Source organism: Cebus imitator, unplaced genomic scaffold (genome assembly GCF_001604975.1).
Source record: "Cebus imitator isolate Cc_AM_T3 unplaced genomic scaffold, Cebus_imitator-1.0 Scaffold362, whole genome shotgun sequence".
In the NCBI taxonomy this organism is placed as follows: Eukaryota; Metazoa; Chordata; class Mammalia; order Primates; family Cebidae; genus Cebus; species Cebus imitator.
In genome coordinates this window covers 693,861-717,474 of record NW_016107677.1, presented here as the reverse complement: position 1 = coordinate 717,474, position 23,614 = coordinate 693,861, and the positions used below count along the sequence as shown (strand labels likewise).

At 35.3% G+C, this 23,614-nt stretch overlaps 1 protein-coding gene across 6 annotated transcripts in view; it reads right to left on the bottom strand.

Annotated features, from left to right (window-relative positions):
* The window catches only part of LRRIQ1 (leucine rich repeats and IQ motif containing 1), a 233,659-nt gene that overhangs the window by 103,335 nt on the left and 106,710 nt on the right, over positions 1–23,614 (bottom strand). For 5 of the 6 annotated variants that reach the window (XM_017506824.2, XM_017506826.2, XM_017506827.2 and 2 more), the window contains one exon: positions 11,783–11,902. In XM_017506824.2, coding sequence (XP_017362313.1) covers positions 11,783–11,902 — 120 coding nt within the window. Of the gene's footprint in view, positions 1–10,418; positions 10,559–11,782; positions 11,903–23,614 lie in introns of those variants that run through there. The other variant, XM_037730805.1, reaches the window with a different exon arrangement.

Here is a 23,614-nt window from a genome sequence, read left to right as displayed (position 1 = left end):
ATTTTGACTTGAGGATAAAGGAAATGTCTTATTCATTATTGTTTCAGAAGTTCATTATCACCAGTATACAAAAGGAGCCTGATAGTAGGAGATAATTTTCCTTGTGTCTCCCACATCTGCATGTCTCATGACAGCATTTTTCCACACTATATTTTCAAGGACGCCTGTATAGCTGACAGCTTGGGAAGACAGAGATAGGGTTTCCCTCCATAGCAGAGGGCACTATACTATCAAGACTTCTAGGGTAAAGAAAACATGGATTCAACTGCATGGTTCACAGTGGAGGAAGAAATTAGTTACCTTGTATGTGAGGTCTTTTAGGACAATTCAAAACAATTCAATTATTGTTGTTTCTACATCTGAATGTATAGTAGAACTTGCCCTGTTAAAATGCGTTACTTTTCCACTCCTTAAGTACTAGAGGAGATTATCCCAATAGAGGAAGAGTTGCAGACAGAGAAGTTCTAATGTGACAAACCTTCCTGTGATTTGCCACCTAAGGCACCTCTATAATCTGATTTCCAAAGCTTTCACTATTTGAAGAACACCCAGTTTGTTAGGTCAAAATGGATGTAAATAATATCTCAATTTTATAAAAAAGAAAAATCTTAGTTTCAATTCTAATTAGGGTGGGTGCTATCACACCTCTGCCAGCAAGGAGTGGCTGATAAATCTGGACAAAATTCCAGGGCCTATTCATCAAGTAAAGTTTCTTGAGACTAGTGAGATAATGTACAATGCTCAGTCCCTCCAGTAACTAAAGAAAAACTACTGTCTCTTCAGCCCTTTATTACTGAAAAAGGAGACTCAACACCTGATCAGACCCCTTTGGTACTAGATAATACAGGTCCCTGTAACTGATGATGTTTCCAATTGGAAGCTCTGTCAATGGAGGCAACTTTCTCCTGGAGACATCCCTTCTAGTTTTGGATTTGCAGCCTTTCTGTTACAGCAACAGGTACACTCCTATGGAAAAGCACCTATTTTCATTCTACTTGATTCCTTTAGAAACCAAATGACTGGCAGTTAGAGGTCTTGTAACTCACTGGCCTGATAATTCCTATTTTGGGTGGGAAAATTTTAATTCAATGACTAACAATGTGAGAAGGTCCAAAAAGGCCTCACTTGTAAAAAGAAAATTGTATACTCAAAAATGCAGCCAGCCAGCCTCAGTAGCATTCACTATACATGAAAAAAAAAAAAAATAGCTGCTCTCTTTCTCAGGGAAAACCTATCTACATTTCACTGCCTGAACCAAAGTTGTCATTTTGAAGGGCCCTCAATTCATCTAAGTTCTCCTAAATTCTTGGGCCTGGTTCCATGATAGTTTGGCTATGCTGAAACCAAGCTGATTCTTGGACTGTTGCAAATGGCTTAACAGTTGGATCTGCCATGTGAAAAACTAAAGACCCCCTGATTTGGGCACACAAACAGGAAAAACAAATCACAGCTGCCTATAGAACTGTCTGTGTTATTCGTACAGATGCCCATGGTAAGGGCCCATTCTCTAATGAAAATGACTGAAATCAAGTCACTAATTGGGTCTAACTTTATTTCTAACGTAGAGCCTACCATTTTATACCAGACTTGTGATTCCTGAAAAATTTGCTCATTTGTCTTATAGTGAAGGACATATCATCTTGTGGACACCCGGCCCTTCCTGTTGGAAAATTAACTACATATTATACCTTCAAATCTTTGCCACTGTTATTATCTTTTAGGTTATCCATCAGCTGAATTTAGCCATACAAATGTGGCCTTTAAAATTAGTTGCCCAAGTTTTCAGTTTTCTGGACCATTTGAGTGTGGTAGTTATCACAAAAGCTAATCAACATTGAACTGATAGTCTGTGCCTACCTCTACCACCTCCTTCTATCCACACACCTAGTTAAAGCAATCTGAGCTGTGAGCATGGCTCTCCCTCCAAAATATCATATTCTTGCAGCCACTTCCTAAGAAATTATTAGGTAAAATGCATTGAGGATAATATAGATCTATTTGGACAACTCAGGATTCTATCCTAACCATTCCTGGGTATGATGAGTATCTTTTCTCTCTAATAGCAAGTATAGGCCAAAATGATTAAACAAGGTACAGCCAGCCAAAAGAGGAGTAAGAGTATTCAAATTAATCTTAGTTATGTTTCATAAAAAGGCACTTGTTCCTTGTTCCTGAATTTCAAAATTAAAGGTCTAAGTGTCAGTAGAGAATGATTAGAAAAAATGGTGAAATTATAGCTACTGAAATGTAACACCCTAATTTTGAGGGAGTAGATGGAGAACAAAAACCCAGAATGCTTGAAAGGGATACTTTAAATCCTGTGAAGCATAAAAGAGAAAGAAACATTTGGATTTTTGGTCCTTTGAACTGTCCCTATAACATCCTTCCCAGAACAAAACAAAACAAAAAAACTTTTGCAGGACTTTCTCAAACTGCTGCAAGCATCTACATTTAACTTACTAATGGATCTACCATCCCTTTCCAGGGCATCTGAACACAATTTGATAGTCATTCAATTTAACTTTACTAAGAAATCCAAGACAGGAGGGCATGGCCCTAGATTTTGTACTTCCCTTGTGAAATACATGTGGATATTTTTCCCATCTCCATCATCAACCATTCCATGGGGTGGACAAATGCCACCTAGAAGGTGTGGTGGTCATAATATACCTTTAAGTGGTAAGCCAACAGCACTAGGGCCCTAAAAAGCATTCAGGTCAGCTTCAACTCATCTACCAGGGTTATTTTGGATGGCAGAATTGTCTTATACTTCCTTCCTGAGGGACAAGAAGGAGTCCATCTATAGCTGGATTAAAGTCTCAAGCCTAGTAGGAAGATTGATAAAAAAAGTTAAGGAGAAAACCACCTGGGCTATTGATAGTAACCTTAATTGCATGTACTGTGAGATAAATCTAATGGATTTTTGTCCCAGCCCCTGTCAGATTATTCAGGGTAGCCCTGGAATTGTATACTTACGATAAAATTTGTCATGTAAAAACAAGGAATGGATATTTTTGGGATACAATTCTCCACGATCGCTAACAATTCTGCATGACTTATGACAGCTTTTGTTACAAACCATCTTTCCAAAGATGTTCGCGAAACTAACAGAATAGGAAGGCAGAGACTGTGTTTCCCTTTGGGGTAGAGGGCAAAAATTTGCTTACTGTTTGGTTTAATAAAGATAACAACTTTCTCTGGAGCATTAGGATGGGCAGGGTTGTTAATAGCCTTTTAGAAGGTACAGGACATCCTAGGCTCAAGACTACTGGTAAGACATTCTTCATATTTCCTCTTATGGAACTTGGAGGAAAAGAATTGGTACATGAAGCTCCTGCTGCCTGCTGTCATAGGTAATAAGTGCTTCTGTCTCTTACTTGAAGTTTCATTTATTCTATCAGCATCCTAACTTGTTAGAGTTCATGTAGGATAAAAATCTCAGATTACTTATAGTTCTTGGCACTTAATAAATTAAGGTAAACTATACTTAACAAAACTAAAATAAAATGACCCTTGGTTATTAGTGTTCCTTGGTCAATCACTTGTTAAATGAAATCACATTTCAGACAGGCAACAAATCAATATAAGGAAACATTGCATGGCCAGTTGATCTAGGCTTTTGGATCCTAGTTAATTTATCAAGATAATTTTATATTTACTTCTCTTATAAAAATTATAATTAACTAAAATTATTCTAATATACTTCTGATATCCCCTAAACCTAGAGCCATATTTATTCTATTTACCTATCATGACTAAGCATACTGTCTGCCATATTGTAAGCATTGTTGGCAGGAAAGAAAAAAATAAGTTTGAAAAGATTTTATATAATTACATAAGGATATGTCTTAAAACTCCAGAAGTTTTAATCCTAAAGGCAACTATATTTTCAACTAAATCAGTGAAAAAAGGGAAATCCTCATCAAGTAAGTTTTAAATGAAGTAAAGTTTGAGCAAGGATTAAAAAAAAGACAATTTGATTACATCATCTGAAGTTTTAAGGTGATTTTAAAATAAAGTGATGGCAATGGAAAAGGGGTAAAGACATATTAAAGGAAGACAAAGCAATAGTACTTTCCTTATTGGTACAGGCTTTAATCACTAGCTTCCCTAAACAATAATCTCTGCATTGCAAACAAAGTTATCCACTTTAAATATGAATAATATTTAACTCCCTTACTTGAAACTCAATAATATTCTATCACATTTGAAATAAAATCCAAAGTGCTTGACATCATATCCTAGGCTTGATGTGGACTGATCCCTGGCTCCTTTTGTATTTCTTCTGTTCTCTATTTTTTGTTCTTTACTGATCAGTCTACTTGTTGTAAACTTTCTGTTCTTTAAATACACCAATTTCCTATTTCAAGCCTTACATACTTGCCTACACTTTAGCCCAAAACAGTATACTGTTTTGTTTATACAAAACTTATTCCTTCACTTTATTTTCATATCTCTATTAAAGTGTTATACCTTATACAGGCCTTTCCTGATCAATCAATTAAACACAATACCTTAAATTTTCTTAATTTTTATAGGAATTTTCAACATCTTATTTTATACATATATATTTATATATGTATTTATTGTCTGTTACCTCCACTAAAATATAAATTCTATGAAGTCGGGGACCTTTTTTTTTTCTTCACAGTGGTAAGAACAATGCCTAGAAGATCTAAAATGATTGTTGAGTATTGAAATACTCATTTATAAATATTTCAGTTATGGAGTTGGAGACCATCAATCTAAATGAACTAATGCAAGGACAGAAAACCAAGTACTGCGTGTTCTCACTTATAAGTGGGAGCTAACAACGAGTACACATGGACATCAAGAAAGGAATAACAGACACTGGAACCTACTGGAGGGTGGCGGACAGGAGGAGGTAAGGATTGATAAACTAGCTGTTGGGTACCCTACTTACTACCTAGATGATGAAATAATCTGTACTCCAAACCCCATGACACGTAATTTACCTATACAGCAAACCTGCACATGTACTCCTGAAACTAAAATTTAAAATTTTTTTAAAATATTTGAATTCTGGCCATAATGATATTAGCTTGAATTGGAATGAAGATCTTTCCCAGAACACGTACAAATACTCTGAAAAACAATATCTAAGAAAAGGAGCTCGAGGCACTCAAGAGCAATCAGAGCAGCCAAGAACCCAGAGAATAGTGTCTCATGCTCATATAAACCTTATATTTTCCTCCACATTTTCCCTCAGGGCAATTTGCAATTGTGTTAACAACAGGTAAGAAATGCCAAGCATACATATGATGCCTGCTTATAGCAGTTTTACTGGCATGACAAGACAGGAGTTGAAGTGCAGAAATGCTAAGGCATCTAGGATTGTAATACCAAGATCCCACGGAGGAGAGAACCAAAGAAATGTGAGCTTAAAGTCATGTAGACAATTTCCCTTCATGTGTTTGCCAAATCCAAGTAGTACATGTGTAGACAAGATAACTAAAATCAAGGTACAATAGCAACAAATGGGTGTCAAAAATGCTAAGAAGAAATTTATTCAGTCACTTAGTGCTGTGGAGAAAGAAATGGGAATTCAGGGACAAACAATATGAAAGAAATCCAGTAAATACTGCAGGGTTTCAGTTAGACATCAAATTGGTTCAACTCTAAGAGAAAGCAAAAACAGACTAGTCATAATGAAGCCTGAATATAAGCCTCAAAACGATCTCTGCCTGTAGAATATTTCTGTGCCAGAACAAAATTAAATTTTCTTTAGAGAAAGAAAATATCTTCCAGGGTCTTTATACTTTTAATACATATAAAGTCTGGTACTTAATCAAAGACTACATTCTAGAAAAGTAGATCAATACAGGGATACATCTCTCTCTCTCTCTCTCATATTTTCTTTTTTTTAGCTGACAAAAAAATCAAAATATAAACAGCTGATAGAAAGAAATCTACAAGTGATCCAGGTATTGCATTAAATGAGAAATGTTTGAAAATAAAATATTCAGTATGTTAAAGAAAAGAATGGATATGATAGAAAATCTCATATAAATGGAATTTACAAAAAAGAATCAAGTAGAAATTTTAAAACTAAAAAATAGAATAACAAATTAAGAATTCAATAGATAGGCTAAAAACATCATTAGATAAGGTATAGAGGATGATTAAGGAATACAAAGTAGGTCAGTAGGAAACATCCAAATTAAAATTTGAACACTTCATAACATTTGTCTGAGCAATGATTTTTTAAATATGAACCCAAAAGCACAAAGAGACAACAAAAGCAAAAATAGACAAATGAGTTTACATCAAATTTAAAAGTTCTAGTGCAGAAAAGTAAACAATGAAGAAAATGAAGAGATAATCTCCAGAATGGGAGAACATATTTGCAAATCATGTATCTTAAAAGAGGTTAACATCCAGAATACATAAGGAACTCAAGCAACTCAATAGCAAATAAACAAATCAAGCAACTGGAAATGAGCAAAGGACCTAAATAGACATTTCTCAAAAGAAGACATACAAATGGCTAATAGGTATATGAAAAAATGCTTAACATCCTTAGCCATCAGGGAAATGCAGATTAAAACCACAATGAGGTATCACCGCACACATGTTAAAATGGTTATATCAAAAAGACAAAAGATAACAAGTGTTGGTAAGGATGTGGACAAAAGGGAAACTTCACACACCATTAGTGGAAAGGTAAATTAGTATAAGCCATTATGAAAAGCATTATGGAGGCTCTTCAAAAAAAAGAAGAAGAAGAAGAAGAATAGAACTGTAATATGACCCAGCAATTCTACTACTACTGTAATATGACCCAGCAATTAACACTACTTTTGGTATACCAAAAGACAATAAAAACAGTATGTCAAAGAGATACCTGTATCATTGTCTTCACTGTAGCATTATTCACAATAAACAAAATATGGAATGAACCTGTGTCCATCAATAGATAAATTAACAAAGAAAACACACCATGGAACATTATTCATCCAAAAAAGATGGGAACCTTGTCATTTGCAACAACATGAATGAATGTAGAGGACATTATGTAAAGTGAGATAAGCCAGGAATCAGAAAGAGAATGCCTCATTAGCCCAGACAGGGAATCTAAGAAACTTGATCTCATAGAAGTAGAGAATAGAATAATGATTACTAGGGGTTGAGGTGCTCAGTAGGGGTGGTGGTAGAGGTTGCAGGAGATCTTGATCACAGGATACAAAATTTCCCTTAGATAGAAGGAATAAGTTCAAAAGATCTGTTATGTAACATGATGACTATAGCTAACAATATATTCTGTTCTTGAAAAATGTTAAGAGAGAATGTATTCTCACTATAAAAATAATGTGTGAGGTAATGCATATGCTAATTAGCCAGATTTATGCATTTCACAATGTGTATATACTTCAAACATCAAAGAACAAATATTTGAAATAAATTTGGACAATAGATTTCCAAAACTGATGAAAGATATTTACCACAGATTCAAAAAGCTATATGACCTCACCAGCTCCAAGTAGGGCAAATAAAGAAAATCATACCCAGGCTGAAAAACAAAAACAGAAAATCAACCTTGAAAGTTACCTGGGAGATGGGATAAGAAGCCAATATCTTCAGAGAAGAAAAATTAAGACAATACTGACTTTTCCACAGGAACTATGGAAGCCAGAAATACTAATAAAATGGTATATTTACAAATTGAAAGCCTAACTAGAATTCTATACTTAGAGAAGATACCCTTCCAAAATATTTTAAAAAGAAATGAATTTTCAAGCAATCAAAAACTGACCCATACTAAAGTAATTATCAAAGAGGGTCTTTCAGGCAAAAGAAAATGATCCTAGATAGAAACATGTTAATGCAGAAAAGAATGAAGTGTATAAAAAAACAAAACAGAATTAATTAACTAACTAATAAAGGGAAAAAATAGAACAACAAGAAAACTTGATAAATGCAAAAGCAGGTAATAAAAAAGGGAAAAATCAACAGAACAAATAGAAAACAAATGGAAATTATATAAACCAAATTATATTCTAAATTAAAATCAATTAAAATAATCTAAATAATAATGCCAGAATAAAATATAAAAATAAGTAAAACCCAACTATATGCTATTATAAGATACATTTTAAATCTGAAATCACAGGAAAGTTAATGAGAATGGTTAGAAAGATATACATTATGAAAATAGTAGACAAAAGAAAGATGCTATAGGTATAAAAATATTAAAGGAAATAGCTCCTGCACAATTAAAGAGGGAAATTATTGTTCAAGAGGAAAATGTTATGATAGAAGGATCAGTGACACATGATTAAGCTAGCCTCAAAATGTGTATGTCCCAAAAACACAGCCTCAAAGTATGAGGCCAAATTTGACAGAAGTAAAAGCCAAGTTAGAGAAGTCCACCATCACAGTAAGAGATTTTAGAATGCCCCTCCTGAAAATTACTTAGGATACAGAAGATTTTAAAAAAACATAATAAACTCAAAGTAATTGAGATTTTAATAACAATATGCTTACCTACAGAATACATACTCCTTTTATGTTCACATGGAACATTTCCAAAAAATATATTGTATATTGAGACAAAATTTTAACAAAGAACCCCAATCTTATGTCAAACTCTCCTAGAAAATAGAAATGGAGGAGACACTTCCCAACCAAATGTATAAGGCCAACATAATATGATACTAAAACCCAAAGCTGGAGCTATATAAGAAATATAATTTATACTCAGTTTCTTTTTTAATAAAATGAGAAAATCCTAAACAAAATAATAGCAAATACAAGCTAGTTATATGTAAAAAAAATAATGCATTATAGCTAAGTCAGTTTATTCCAGAAATACAAGGTTTAATGTTTGAAAGTCAATGTGAGATGCATTAAAAAGTAAAAATCCAAATCATATATAGAGTCACCATCATCATCATCAGCAGCAGAAGCATCTTAATCTCTAAGATACTTAAGGAAGCTAACTTCCTTAAAGCATATAGAGTTTCTGTAAGAAATGCATAGGAAACAACTTAGTGGTGAAATATTGAAAGCTTTCACCCCGAGACAAGGAAATAGAAAAAGACGTTTGCTAACATCGCCACTATTTAACATTGTAATGGAAGTATTAATCGGGATAATAAGGCAAGCAAAATAAATAACAGGTATAAGAACCAGAAAAAAAAAGGATAAAACTGTTATTCTCAGGCGATACGTTTGTGTATACAGTATATACAAAAGATTTGACAGATAAGCTATTAAAATTAATAAGTGATTTCAGCAAAGTGGTTAAATATGAGTCAATATACAAAAATAACATATTTATATAAATACTTAGAAACAAATCTAACTAAAAATATGTACAAGACTACTATGAACAAAATCTTCATGGTTTCTTGCTATTGTAGATATTCCAAAAAGTTTCAAATATTTTATTTTAGTCAGTACTAACACATCAGAAAGAACAGAAACTGACCTCTCATTAACACAATTCCTTATGAAATAGTACTTTTCCATACTGAAGTTGTGGAAACTGAAGTGAGAAAAGAAGCCTTTGATTTACTCACTCTTCAATTTACTCAATTTCTTCAAAAATAAGATAAATTCAGTTTTGAAAAACATCGGAGATCTATTTACAATCGAGGGTATGCTAGAAAGATTTTGGAGATAAGTGTATCTTAAAAGCATTTAAATTGTTTCCATGAGAGCTAGGTTTTTTAATTAAATGGAAGTAAAAACACAGTTTTTCCTAAGAATAAATAGCTGACCTTATAAGGAATTTGAAGAAACAAACAGTTCAATTTATTTAAGATTTGAGAGATAAAGAATACAAAATAGTAGTATATTTTACAATTATACTATCCAAATATCTACTAAAGAATACTAATGCTGACATTTTTAGAAGCATGCTAATCAGCAGCATGTTCCAAAAAAGCATTTAACTAACCTAATAGAACAATGATAAATTTTTAAAGGCTTCTTTTTGATTAAGGTATGCTTATGCCTAGGAAAATAATTCAGATGTGGACAATAGTGCCCTGTCTCTACAACAGCCTCACCTCCATAGTCTTAATGAAAATATTTTCATAAATTCGTAATTCAATATTGCAATGAAATTTGGAGACTTTCAGTAAATTACGTTTGACAGAAAAAAAATAAGAAAATACATAAAATAGATTTCAAGTCTCCTAATTGAAATTCAAAAAATACCATACAACTGAATATCAAAATTCTCACTGACATGTCACATATGCATACAGGCAACCATAAGACAATATTTACCTCTTGCAGTTAGGGAATGTGGTGATATTACTCGCATTTCATTTTTCTATCAACATATGAAAGTTGCCAGAAATAAATTTGACCAGTTATTGTGAGATGGCATCTAGTAAGAGAGTCTTGAAGCTCATTAAGATACAATAAATGCATTACACCTGTTTTTGAATAATTTAGTAACAGAATGTCTACACTTGATGCCCTTTTTGTTACATAGTCTGGGCCTGCTGAAGAGATCTGCCCTGCTCTGGGACCTCCTTAAACCTGAAGCAGTATTCCCAAGTATGATCTATGCAGTTTCTAGAGCCTAAAGAGATTTACCAACACATTCTTCTTAGTGGTAGAAACTACACAAAGCAACAATCCATCCTTTACTTTGGAGGTGATGCCAGCATGTCCCAGTTTATTATACTCTTAGAAATTCCATTGTTGTGATGAGCCACTGACTCTTCATAGGGTTTCTCTCTCACCATCACATTCACATCCTTGTTCACTTCTCATGAGCCTTCGCTAAGTGTTGTAAAAAGTTAACTAGAACCCCATTCACACATCTGTTACATAAGACTACTGTGATTACAATGATCAGAGTATAAACTTCATGGACAGGTTTTAAGAAAGATAAGCAGAACTTGGGAAAAATGATGACCATATAGGTAGGTGCAGAATAATAAAGAGAAAGTTGTATGATTCATGTTTGTTTGACATAGACTTTTTTCTAGCATAAAAGATAAGTGTTTTTGAATGATGTAATTACATCATATAAAAATCTGCTTTATGTTATATGAGTTATATTAATTCATATCCCATCCACTTACAAAAAAGCTTTAAGGCAGTGCTTCTATAACTGGGTAGCTAAGCCAAATGCAGTTTAGGATAATTTTATGTCCTAAGAGACTTCATCACCTTCCAATGATACATTGAGAAGAACGCAATACCACCTCTGTTGTATTCTTGCCAAAAAAACATAAGCTGAATACAATGAGAAGAAACTATATAACAAACACTAATTCAGAGATATTCTACAAAATAATTTTTCAGTAATTGTTTAAAGTATTAAGTTTGTAAAATACAGAGAAAAGATGAAGAACTGTTCCATTTTAAAGGAGACTAAAGGAAAAATGACAACTAAATGCAATTTATTCTGGATGAGATCTCAGACTAAATATAGAGCATTTGTAGGACAACTCACAAATTTGATAAGGTTGATTAGATCATTGTATTGCATCAATGTTAATTCCCTAATTTTGGTAACCGTATTGTAGTTAAATAAGGTATTAACCTTTGGAGAGTATGATTGACAGGCATAAAGACACTCTTGTAAATATTTTACTACTGCCTTTGCACATTACACAGGCATGTAGGATAAATGAAGATGATGTTAGGAAAAGTAGTAGGACACTTTCTCACGTGTTATTTGAAAAAGATCTGTAACAATGTTAATAGGATAAAAACCTTAGAAACTGGTTTAGCTTCAAAATAGTACACTAAACTATTTTAAGAAAAATATTTACATACTGTAGTTGGTACTTACCTCATTAAATGCAAAATCCTCTAGATCTATTTCTCTGTATTCTTCATCGGATTCGTCATTCTTAATAGCTTCTAGAGCTGTTGTCAGTTTCTTTCGCAAAATAAAGCCCTTCCAAACTGCCTAAACAAAAATGTAAAGTATGTTATACAAGGTTATAGATCAAACTCCAAAACAGATTCTCTGTGTTATCCCATTAGGAAGATAAAACATCTTAGACCTAAGTTTAATGACACAATAATCTGTTTTTTGAACTTTATGTGACACTTAAAACTGAAAGATAAATTAAATGATGGCATGTGTCTAAAGTTCTGAATCTCAGGAGACTTTTTTTGTAGTAAGCAGAAAAGAATCTTTAAAACTCCCTCAACTGCACATGTAGGTCAACCAATCAATTATCTTACAATTCCTCCAGGACCCATCCTAAACTAAGAAGAAAGAGACACAAAAGAAAACCAATTTTGATAATTTTCAGATGATTATGTATAAAATAAACTAAAGTACAATTATGAAAACATCAACATATATAAAAGGCCATATTACATAGGGAATATTATGGCCTATAATGATAAACTAATTTCATTTTTAAATAAATTAAGCATAAAAGAACAGAATTTAACACATTCAGATTCCTCAATAATCCTGGAGTAGGATGAGCTTTCATAGCTGTAACTCTAAAGAAAAATATAGTTCATAAAAAATGAATATCTTTATATTTATAAATATAAAGAATATATTTAGGCTGCTGGGGAATGAGCTTCAGATTATATTGTGTAAAACCATGGGAGAAATAAGTGTTTTTCATGTTACTGCTTATCTATGAAAATTGTGTATAAATATAAACATATATGTTACATAAGCATATATATTGAAGTATATATGTATAGATACACATTTTAAAAAGCTCAAATTATAAAATTAATTTTAATAATGGTTGCCTATGAACATAACAAACGAGGTAGAATATATAGCAATAGAAGCCAGACTTCTCTAAATACTTCTTGCATGGATTTGACTTTCAAACTATGCACATGCTTAAGAGAATCATGAAACAAAGTTAAATAATATGAAATAGAAAGAAATAACTAAAATATAAAAAATGTTACTTAAAGTGACTTTAAAATAGATTTATTTGACTACAACCAGGTGAAAAATACTCAAAAGACAAATGTGGCCATAAAAGAGATCTTAAAATGGTTTTCAGTAATCATACTGTTCGTATAATTTTGATATTTTCCTTCTGAAATGTACACACACACACACACACACACAGACACACACACAAGAAAAACTATGTATGACAATAGCAGTTACCCACAATCTTTGTTAACAGCCAGCCTAGGAAGCCAAACCATAACCTCTACAGCCAATAATCCAAGAGTCTAAGTCACAATCTCTGCAGCAATTAGCCAAAAATGGTCAAAACTTGATCTATGACCCATCTTCCTTGTTTTTTACTCTGCTTCTAACTCAGGAACAACCAGAGAAAGCCAAATATGCTTCCCAAACCAATCACATAAGATGCTCTACTTCCAGTACCCCCCACCACCTACTTTCCCCATGCCAACAACCTCCAATAGAGCATATCTGAAGCTTTCTCTTTTTCAACTAAAGGCTTTCCCACTCCCTTCCCTGTTTGGGGGCCTATGCCAAAGGCAAGTGATGATGGCTGACTCCCTTATTAGCATATACTCTGAGTACCACATTTTTTTTCCTCATTTGTACCAACTTTATTTCTACTGTATATGTATGTGTGTACATACCCACATACACATACATATGCACACATAGGAGAGCGAGGAGAACAAAAGCAATTATGACAATGTCAGTAAAACCCAGGATTGCCTATAGAAGAAAAGAGATGCAAATATACAATTAAATAAGTAAAAATCCCATAGCCCTAAATATAATTTAAAATATCAATATGCACCCATTGCATATATTCTCTAAAAGTATCTATTTACAAACTAAGTACATTGAAAGTACATTATATAAATAATGACCACACCAGTAGCAATGAGTATTCCTAAAATCCACACGGGGTGCTCTGTATATCATTTCCATTAAAGGAACCAAGGATCTTTAGAGAAATAACTGATTCTAGGCTTGGGCAAAAATCTATGCCAAATGAACCTGGAATATTGTGTCATGTTATAAAGCAAGGACAATTTTAAAGACTACTAAATTGTATCATAAAGTGAACTTGAAGAGACTACTACTGGCCATATAAAAGACCACCATTTAAGCAGCAATAAGAATACTAACTGCAATGGAATTAAACCTGTATTTTTTAAATTTGTGTTAATTATCATAGTACTCATTTTGGTGACCTCTGGAGGATGCTAGGAGACCTCATTAATCTAAAAATTGTTAAATAAAGAAAAACTATTGATATCAAGCATTTAACCTGCCTTTCCAATATGAACTGTGCCTTAGGATAACTGAATAAAGATTTTTTTTGTATTTTTATATACTTTATAAATAAAAAGTAGTCACTATATCACTATTGTGCAAACCATTAATAAAATAATTAATCTAGGCAATGTTTATCAACGTCCGGTAATATTCCTGAAAGAGAGGCAACCAGATACTATGTACCTCACTTTTGTAGTACAACCACCACCTATAAAATATTCTTGCTAAAAATCAAACCTGAATCAGAACAAACATTGGATCTTACTATCAATTTACAGAAAACGAGGAGATGAGAAACATGTTAAATGATGTCATGAGGATGCATTTGGCAAAATTCAGAAATTGGAAAACCCTACAGAACAAATGATCTGCTACTTCAATACATAAATTGCAAGAAAAAGAAGGGAGCTGCTATACAATAAAAGACTTAAGTAACATATAAAATGAAACTTTGAGTCATGATGATGTATTTTGATTAAGAAAAATCTGTAAACAAATGTGTATTAAATGGAACAGAAAATTTGAATGCTAATATGATATTTGGTGATAGTGAAAAATAATTGTTATTTTTAAGGTTGATAATGTATTGCAACTCTATTCAAAGCAATAGGTCTTACAGAAATTCATGCTAAAACATTTATAAGGAAATACTTTATTTCAAATAATCTAGTGGATGAGGAGGGAGATGTGAGCTGGTTTTAAAAGAATCAATATTGACCAGTAGTTCAACTCATGTTAAAGGTAGTTATATGGGGTCTTGGGCATTCTCTGTATGTTTGAAGTGTTTTATAACTAAATGTTTAGAAAGCCACAGATGGTATGCTTATTCTTTTTCTTACAATCAGTATAGTTATATCAAGTCAGAAATCAAGCTTCATGTGACCTTACAAGCTCCTTTTGCTGGTTGTCATTCATAATTTCCAATGATTAAGGATATGATCATGATTCTTGATGTAAATGCAAAGGAACAGTATTCTTCCATGGAGACTATCATATACAAATCAAAGAGGGTAAATACGTAGCATGGATTTCAAAATTTATTGAATATCTATTATATGCAAGGCACACATGACATAGCAGAGACTGAAACAGACAAAAAAAAATCTCTAAGCATAGACTTCCCATTTTAAAGGGGACTGAGACTGAAAATAAACAAAATATGTAAGAAAACTAAACTGTGTGCTAAATAAATGCCATGGACAAAAATAACAGTCACAAGAGATGGGGAGCATTGGGAAGGCATTGCTATTTCAAACAGGGTAACCTAAGAACCTCCCCCTGTTGTTTAACATTTGAATATACATGCATAACGGATCCTATGAGCCACCAACCTAAAGATATCATCAGCAGGCAAAATTAATAGCCTGAATGTTTTCCTTACACCTTTGCTCTGCTTAAAACAGTAGAGCAAGGTTTCCGCAGTGGCCTACAACTGCTATTTCCCATGCATTCCTGAACTCCCATTCTGTGGCCAACTGGTCTTGCACTACTCAAATCAGAAGCTGTGCTATAGCCTCTACTGCTGCCAGTAGTCTTGAGCCTGTGGTCCTGAGCAGGAGTTGAAAGATGCGGACACAGACAGGCACTCCGTGACTCAGTGATAATCCTGTATTTGAATCTACAAGCTTTTCACAAGTGGTGGGCCCAGTCCTTAGTTATGCTTATTAATAGAATGATTTATCTGATGCAGTATAGTAGAGATTTTCTTTTCCCAGCCTGTGATAAATACTTGAGCCTTTCAATGTTGCCTTCCTTCTTCCGAAAAAGTTGTGAGAAAATCGGGTCTCTATGAATAGGTATAGTTATGTACCCTACTTTCTGAGTGGGGGAGAGAGCAGTGTCAAAGAGACTAGTTCCCCATAACTCTACTCTTTTACACATTCAACATGTCTGGCTTAAAAATTCAATTACCTTTTTCAAACCCTGAAACATACCCACTTCATCTACTCATGGTCCCACTTTCTCTTCCTGGAAGAAATTTGTTTCAATCAAACTTCACCTTCTATTTCAATAACCTCCTTTTTAGCTTTCTGCAAGGCAACCTCACTACAGAAATAAGAAATGTATTAGGATATTGTCACTCCCTCAGAAGAATTACAATTTGTTTGGTCTTGCTTATGTGTCAGGTTTCAGATTCCATTTAAACATACTGAGATCTCATTCCAGGAAAACGTGCAGTTGGTTTGAGAGTCCAGCAGGCGCTGTGGTATGTAGTAGATTTATTGCCTAAACTATGTTTTTCTACTTTTTACTGATACATCTTTCTTTTTACCAACCTACAAAATTCTAACTCAAATTATGATTGTTATCAATATTTTCAAGAGAGGTCAAAATTATCTGTAAAAGGAAAAATATAAAAATCATATAGGATTGCCCTGTAGGTTGAACCAGAAAATTTAAACATGATGATAGGCATATGATTATCACATAATATGCACTCAATAAATATATTTCCCCCAATTTCATTGACACTTCTAATAACTTTATTAACTTAATTTAACAAATAAGAAAATCATGTAATATTTAACATTGTATGTTCAAAAATATAGTTGATTAATTTTAATCATGTTTACCTATAACAGTGAATTGCAATATATATAATGTGCCTCTGTTTCATAAGTTTCATAAATAAATTCTAACTTCTTCAGGGAGTTTAAGGTTCTTCTAATGTAAGGAGAAAGGATGGCAATATGAGGCAAGAACGTGAACAATATTGGGTGGTAAAAAAAAACAGAGAGGACAACTTTGTGTAATGAGGAATAAAATTGAAAGCATTGATTAAGAAATTGGCCTTCCTCTTTTTAACATACTTATGATGGAGAACACCATCAGCTCTTTGCCCTCTTTATGATTGGCATGTCACATGGTCTGGATGACATGCATGCAAGCTACCACAGAGATAAATAACACTATTTTAATTTTACCTCTGATTTTTGAATTTTTAAACATTTTTCTTTCTTTTTCTTTCTTTTTTTTTTTTTTTTTTTTTTTTTTTTTTTTTTTTTTTTTTTTTTTTTTTTTTTTTTTTTNAGCATCTTAAAATTCTTAATATATTTTGGCTTTGGGGGTTAATTTTTTTTTTTTTTTTTTTGAGACAGGGTCTTGCTGTGTTACCCAGGCTGGAATGCATGGTACAATCCTGACTCACTGTAACCTTGACCTCCCAGGCTCAAGAGATCTCTCACAGCAGCCTCCTGAGTAGCTGAGACTATAGGCACATGCCACCCAGTTAATTTTTGTATTTTTTGTATAGCCAAAGTTTTGCCATGTTGCCCAGGCTGGTACTGAACTCCTGAGCTCAGGCAATCTGTCCAACTTGGGCTGCAGAAGTGCTGAGATTACAGGTGTGTGCCAATATGCTGGGCCTTAGATTTTCATATCTGGGTATTCATGCTCTCTTGGTTACTTGCTTTCTTTCAGAATGCCTTCCCCCTAACATGGTAAATGGCCCAAGTGGCTTCTTCCTGCTAGGGAAGTACCCTGCATATCCCTTCCTTCCCAATCCTGTCCTGAGAAGGTTCCAAGAATCAGGGAAACATGCTTTCTTTCTCTTATCTTTATTCCTGAGGTCATCTTATCTTTTTTTTACCAAACTTCCTCCCTTTTAAAAATATCAACATAATAATAGCAAGATTAAGTGCAGACCTAGTGAAAAGAAACTAGCAAGGGCAACCTTCAATCCAGCGTTAAATGACATGAGCCAAAGGATTGATTCACTGTGGCTCACAATGACGCCTGCTCAAATCATCAGGGTCAGGGCTTCTGCAAAGCTCCACACTATAAAATGCATAGTGTGTGTGTGTGTGTGTGTGTGTGTGTGTGTGTGTGTGTGTTTTCTGGTGTGACAGATATCTCCCTCATGAATCTACTTGGGGTCAAGTCCCAGCCATCTCTATATAGTATCAGAAATAATGGTCATGTAAACATGTTGGTAAGTAATGTTCAGATTCTTCTTCTATTTATTTATGAGAAAGTCACATTTTTATCCTAGTAATCTATCTATGATTAGTTCATCTCTCTTTCTCACACAGTGAAATCAAGTCTCTTGGCTGACAGTTCTCTCTATTGGGCATACCTAACATATTTTTGTTTTCCAACTATCATCAACTCCTGCCCCCCATAGTATACTATATACTTACTTGCTCCTTGTTGAAACAGCATACGTCTCTCACCGTGTTATTCCTACATTTTCTTAATATTCTAGTTCTTATAGTATTCTTGTTGTGCTGAACCTTACTATTATTCTAGTAACATGAAATCCTATGTTCTTTAACTTCTACTGTCCTTTATGCCTAGAATTCCTTTCTCTTACATATCTACATTGAGTCCTACTATTCCTTAAGGTGTAGCTCATACCCTTTAAGTGGGGTAGGATAAATGTTATAACAGAGTACAAATGTATAATAATCCAACAACAATACTTTAGCTCTTGATCACATAACAAACACTGAGAGTAAACAAGCCAATGGGACAGCACTTTAACATTAGGTGACTCGAGTAGCCAGACTTTGTACTCTTCAATCTCAACAAGTATGCCCCAGAGGCTGTCTGCATTTCAGCCAACCAGAAAGAGAAAACGAAAGGAAGGAGTGTCTGTGGAAGATTTTATGGGGTAGACCTGAAAATGATGCACAAATCTACCATTGACATTTTTTTTCTTTTTTGCAACAAAATCTCACTGTTGCCCAGGCTGGAGTGCAGTGGTATGATTTCAGTTCATTGCAACCTTCTTCCCCACTCTGTTCAAGCAATTCTCATGTCTCAGCCTCCCGAGTAGCTTACAGGCACCCACCACCATGCCCAGCTAATTTTTTTTTTTTTTGTAGAGATGGGGTTTTACCATATTGGCCAGGCTGGTCTTGAGCTCTGGACCTCAAGTAATCCTCTCGAAGTGCTGGGATCACAGACGTGAGCCACTGCACCCAGTCTACTACTCACATTCTAATGACTAGAACTCTGAGAGCCAAAATAAATTGCAAGGAAAGCTTGGAAATCTAATCTGGCTCTATGCTAGGAAGAAGAGAAGAATGTGGTTTTGGTGAAAAAAGAGCAGGCTCTGGCACATACTTCATGAAACCTTTCATTTCAATCCTTCTTAAGCCCAGGCTCTTTCTGCTATATCATGCTCTACTCCCTTAGAATGATTAGGCAGTCTAAGATTTATATTTTACAATGAATCATTTAAGAAGATAGATGATTGTTCCCAGCAGATGTGGAAATGGGAGTACACTTCAATGATTTGAAGTACTAGGATGCACAAAAGAGACATATTAAGTTAAAAAGAAAGACTGAATTATGCTTCTTTTTGTTATGTTTCAAAGAAACTCAACTAAAGAACTCACAACAGAGCTATCAACCACAACTAGACTATTTGATAAAGTAATGAATCTTCTTTTTGTTGAGAGAAGGGAAGCAAAAGCTGAATAGTTATTTCCTCTCAATACTGAAAAATGTATTGTTTGTCCAGTGATGACAGGCGGGAGTTTGGATGCATGGCATCTACATTCCTTAGGTAGCAAAATAACATTTGGAGATAGTAACTGAAGTTTCTTTCTATTTTTTCTCAGAGTTTCCTTGAATCAATCGCTGTCTCCTCACTCCCACCCCTAGCAAGCATCGAAAACAGCTTTGCCTATGCATTGTTCTCAGGAGGAATACAGAATAGACTAATTAATTAAACAGAAATACTGGATACATCCATTAGCAACTCAGCAGAGGTATTTCTCTTGAAATGTTATGTCTTTAATATTAAGAGCCAGAAACATGAGAGGAAAGGTAATTTCTCTTTTTCTTAATTTTAAGGCCATTCTTCCAGTTCCTTTTCCTAAATACCTTGGAGACATCCCTGATTCCTCTATCTCTAAGGCATTTACTCTCAAGATAAAATCAACATATATTCTGTAATGTGATATTCTTACCACCTCCTGTGCTGATACTTGGGTCCATGCCCATATTATCTCTTGCCTGGATTACTGCAATAGGCTGCTAACTGATTTTGCACTTCTGCCTCTGCCCTCTTACAGTATAACTGTGACCACGTGGTCAAGAGTAAACTTGACCACGTCAATCTACTGTTCAAATTCCACCAATGCCTTTCCTTATCATATAACACCTTTGACTTATAAATCCTACTCTTCTCCTTTTCATCACTGTTTTGTCACAATGGCCTCTTGCTACTTCCTAAACACTGTGGGTAGGCTACTGAACCATGACCTTAGAATCTGATGTTCCTTTGCCTGGAGTATTCTTCCCACGATATCTAATGGCTAAGTCTCTCTCCAATGTCACATTTCCTAGTCTTACATATCCATCCTATCTAAAATGATAAACTTCCCTTTGATACTCCTATCCTGCTTTTCCTGCTTTATATTTTCACCCACAGTATTTCTCATAGCTAATATATTTATTAACTGCATGTTCCAACAGCATGTAAACTAGAAAGATTTTTGTAGCAAGAAATATTTGCAGAATGAATAAAGGAAAATGCTAAATCTTGTGTAATTGCTATCATTTAACTTAGGTACAATATGATGAATTTCTACAGATCTTATTTTATTTAGTTTATATTTGCATTCTCCACCAGGAGATAAATTCCATGAAGGTAGGCATCGTGTTGGTTTTACATTTTATTTCCTGAGCGTAGAACAATTCCTGAGAAGGCATAGCTTCTAAAAAAAATTGATGAGTAACAAAATTTTTAATGAGTGTGATCAAGATGAACTTCATTTTAGGACGTGGTCTTGGAATATACTTTGTGAACTGCCTGTGGGGACCATATGGCAAAGGACTGCCAGTGGCATCTAAGAGTTGAGAGAAGTCCCTGGTCAAAAGAAAAGAGGAAATTGGGAACCTCAGACTTACAACTGTGGGCAAATGAGTTCCTCTAGCAACAAGTTAGACTGGAAAAGGTCCCAAGCCCCAGATGAGAACTAAGGCCCCAGTCAATACCTTGATATCAGACTGGTGAGACATTGAACAGAAAATCCATCCATGTTGTGCTTGGACTTCTGAGTTACAGAAATTTTAAGATAATAAATGGGTAATATTTTACACTGATAAAACGAAACAAAAACCAAAACCCTGGTTTTAGTGAGATTCAGTCAAATCTATTAACTATTTGCTTTCTGAATATTTAAATGAAAGTATTTGAAAAATTTAACAATTATTTTGGTAGATTTCCAAACACATAGAAATAGCTAACAAGGCCAAGACCTGATTTGGTTAATCAAATGTTAGCAGATGTAACAAATGACATATTTGATGAGAAGTTGTTGTTGTGGTTGTTTTTTGAGACAAGGTCTCACTCTATACCCAGGCTAGTATGCAGTGGTATGATCACAGCTCACTGCAACCTCAGACTTCTGAGCTCCAGCAATCCTCCTGCTTCAGCCTCCCAAGTAGCTAGGACTACAGGTGTGTACCACCACACCCACATAAATTTTTATATTTTTCATAGATTTGGGGTCTCATGTTGTTGCCAGGCTGATCTCAAACTCCTAGCTTCAAGCAATTCTCCTGTCTTGGTGTACCAAAGTTCTGGGATTACAGGCTTGAGCCACCACATCTAACCTTGATGAGAAGTTTTAAATATGGTTGTATGGTCCAGGTTGACCCTCAGTCATGCAAATGGTATTTTGTATTTAAGGACTATTCCTTCAATCCAGACGCTAAGCAGAGCCACAGCCAACCTGCAGCTAACCTGCAGCCAACATGTCACTTGAATAAGAAATAAATGTACATGAGGAGATCCAAGATGGCTGAATAGGAACAGCTCTGGAGTGCAGTTCCCAGCCAGAGCAACACAGAGGGTAAGTGATTACTGCATTTCCAAACGAGGTACCAGAGGCATCTCAAGGGACTGTTTGCACAGTGGGTGTAGTCCAAGAAGGGCGAGCTGAGGAAGGGTAGGGCACTGCCTCACCTGGGAAGTGCAATCCCCAGAGGACCCCCCTCCCTACTCAACAGAGGCCATCAGGGGCTTTTCCATCCACTCCAGCACTCTGGTTCAGATACTGGGCTTCTTCCACAGTTTTTATCCACCACAGACCAGGGGATTCCCTGACCAAAAAGCACCATGAATTTCCAGCACAGCTGTTTCAGCCAGCACCGTGGGTTTCCATACAAAAACTCACACAAATCTGGGTGGCTGTTTCAACTGGTGCCTGAAATGCCTTGGAGACAGAGCCACCCATTCAACTGAAAAAGAAAGGGTTGAAAGCAGGGAGCCAGGTGATCTGGCTTGGCAGGTCATACCCCCACAAACACCAGCAATTTGAAATGCTCTGGATTGAGAGTTTTGCAACAAGTGGAGCTGGACCGAGGATGGTTCACTGTGGGGGGAAAGGTGCCCTCCATTACTGAGGAAGTCCACCACTACCAGTGCAGTCCACCATTACGGAGGCAATCCGCCATTACTGAGGCAGTCTGCCATTACTGAGGCAGTCCGCCATTACTGAGGCAGACCATTACTGAGGCAGTTCTAACTGTAATTCTGTAGACAAAACTGCAAGGAAGTTTACACAGCAGCAGAGCAGGGCCTGCAGCAGCTCAGCAATGCCTATGCTGGCGGACTGTGACTAGACTACCTCCTTGCTGGGCAGGGCATCTCTGAAAAAAGGCAGCAGCACATCAGGAACTTAAAGCCCTACTTTCCCAGGACAGAGCACCTGGGAAAGAGGTGGTTATGAGTTCCGCTGCAGCAGACTCAAATGTACCAGCCCAGCAGCTCTGAACGGAACAATGGAGCTCCCAGCACAGCACTTGAGTTCTGATAAGGGGCAGACTGTCTCCTCAACCAGCTCCCCAACCCCCATATATCCAAAGAGGCACTTTATGAAGGAGAGCTCTGGCTGACATCTGGCGGGTGCCCTTCTGGGATGAAGATAACAACTGTTATCTGTTCTAATACTGTTCTGCAGCCCCTGTGGGTGATCCCCAGGAAAGCAAGGTCTGGAGTGGAGCTCTAGCAGTCCTGTAGCAGAGGGCCCTATTAGAAGGAAAACTAAAAAACAGAAAGAAATAGCTTCAACATCCACAAAAAGTACTTCCACTCAGAGACCCCATGTGAAGGTCACCAACTACAAAGACAACAGGTAGATAAATCCATGAAGATGGAAAGAAACCAGTGGAAAAAGGATGAAAACACCAAAAACCAGAATGCCTCTCCTCCTCCAAGGGATCACAACTCCTCACCAGCAAGGAAACAAAGCTGGAGAATGAGTCTGATGAATTGACGGAAGCAGGCTTCAGAAAGTGGGTAACAACAAACTCATCTGAGCTAAAAGAACATGTTCTAACCCAATGCAAGGAAACTAAGAACCTTGAAAGAAGGTTAGCCAAAACGCTAACTAGAATAGCCAGCTTAAAGAAGAATACAAACGACTTGATGGAGCTGAAAAACACATCACGAGAACTTTGAGA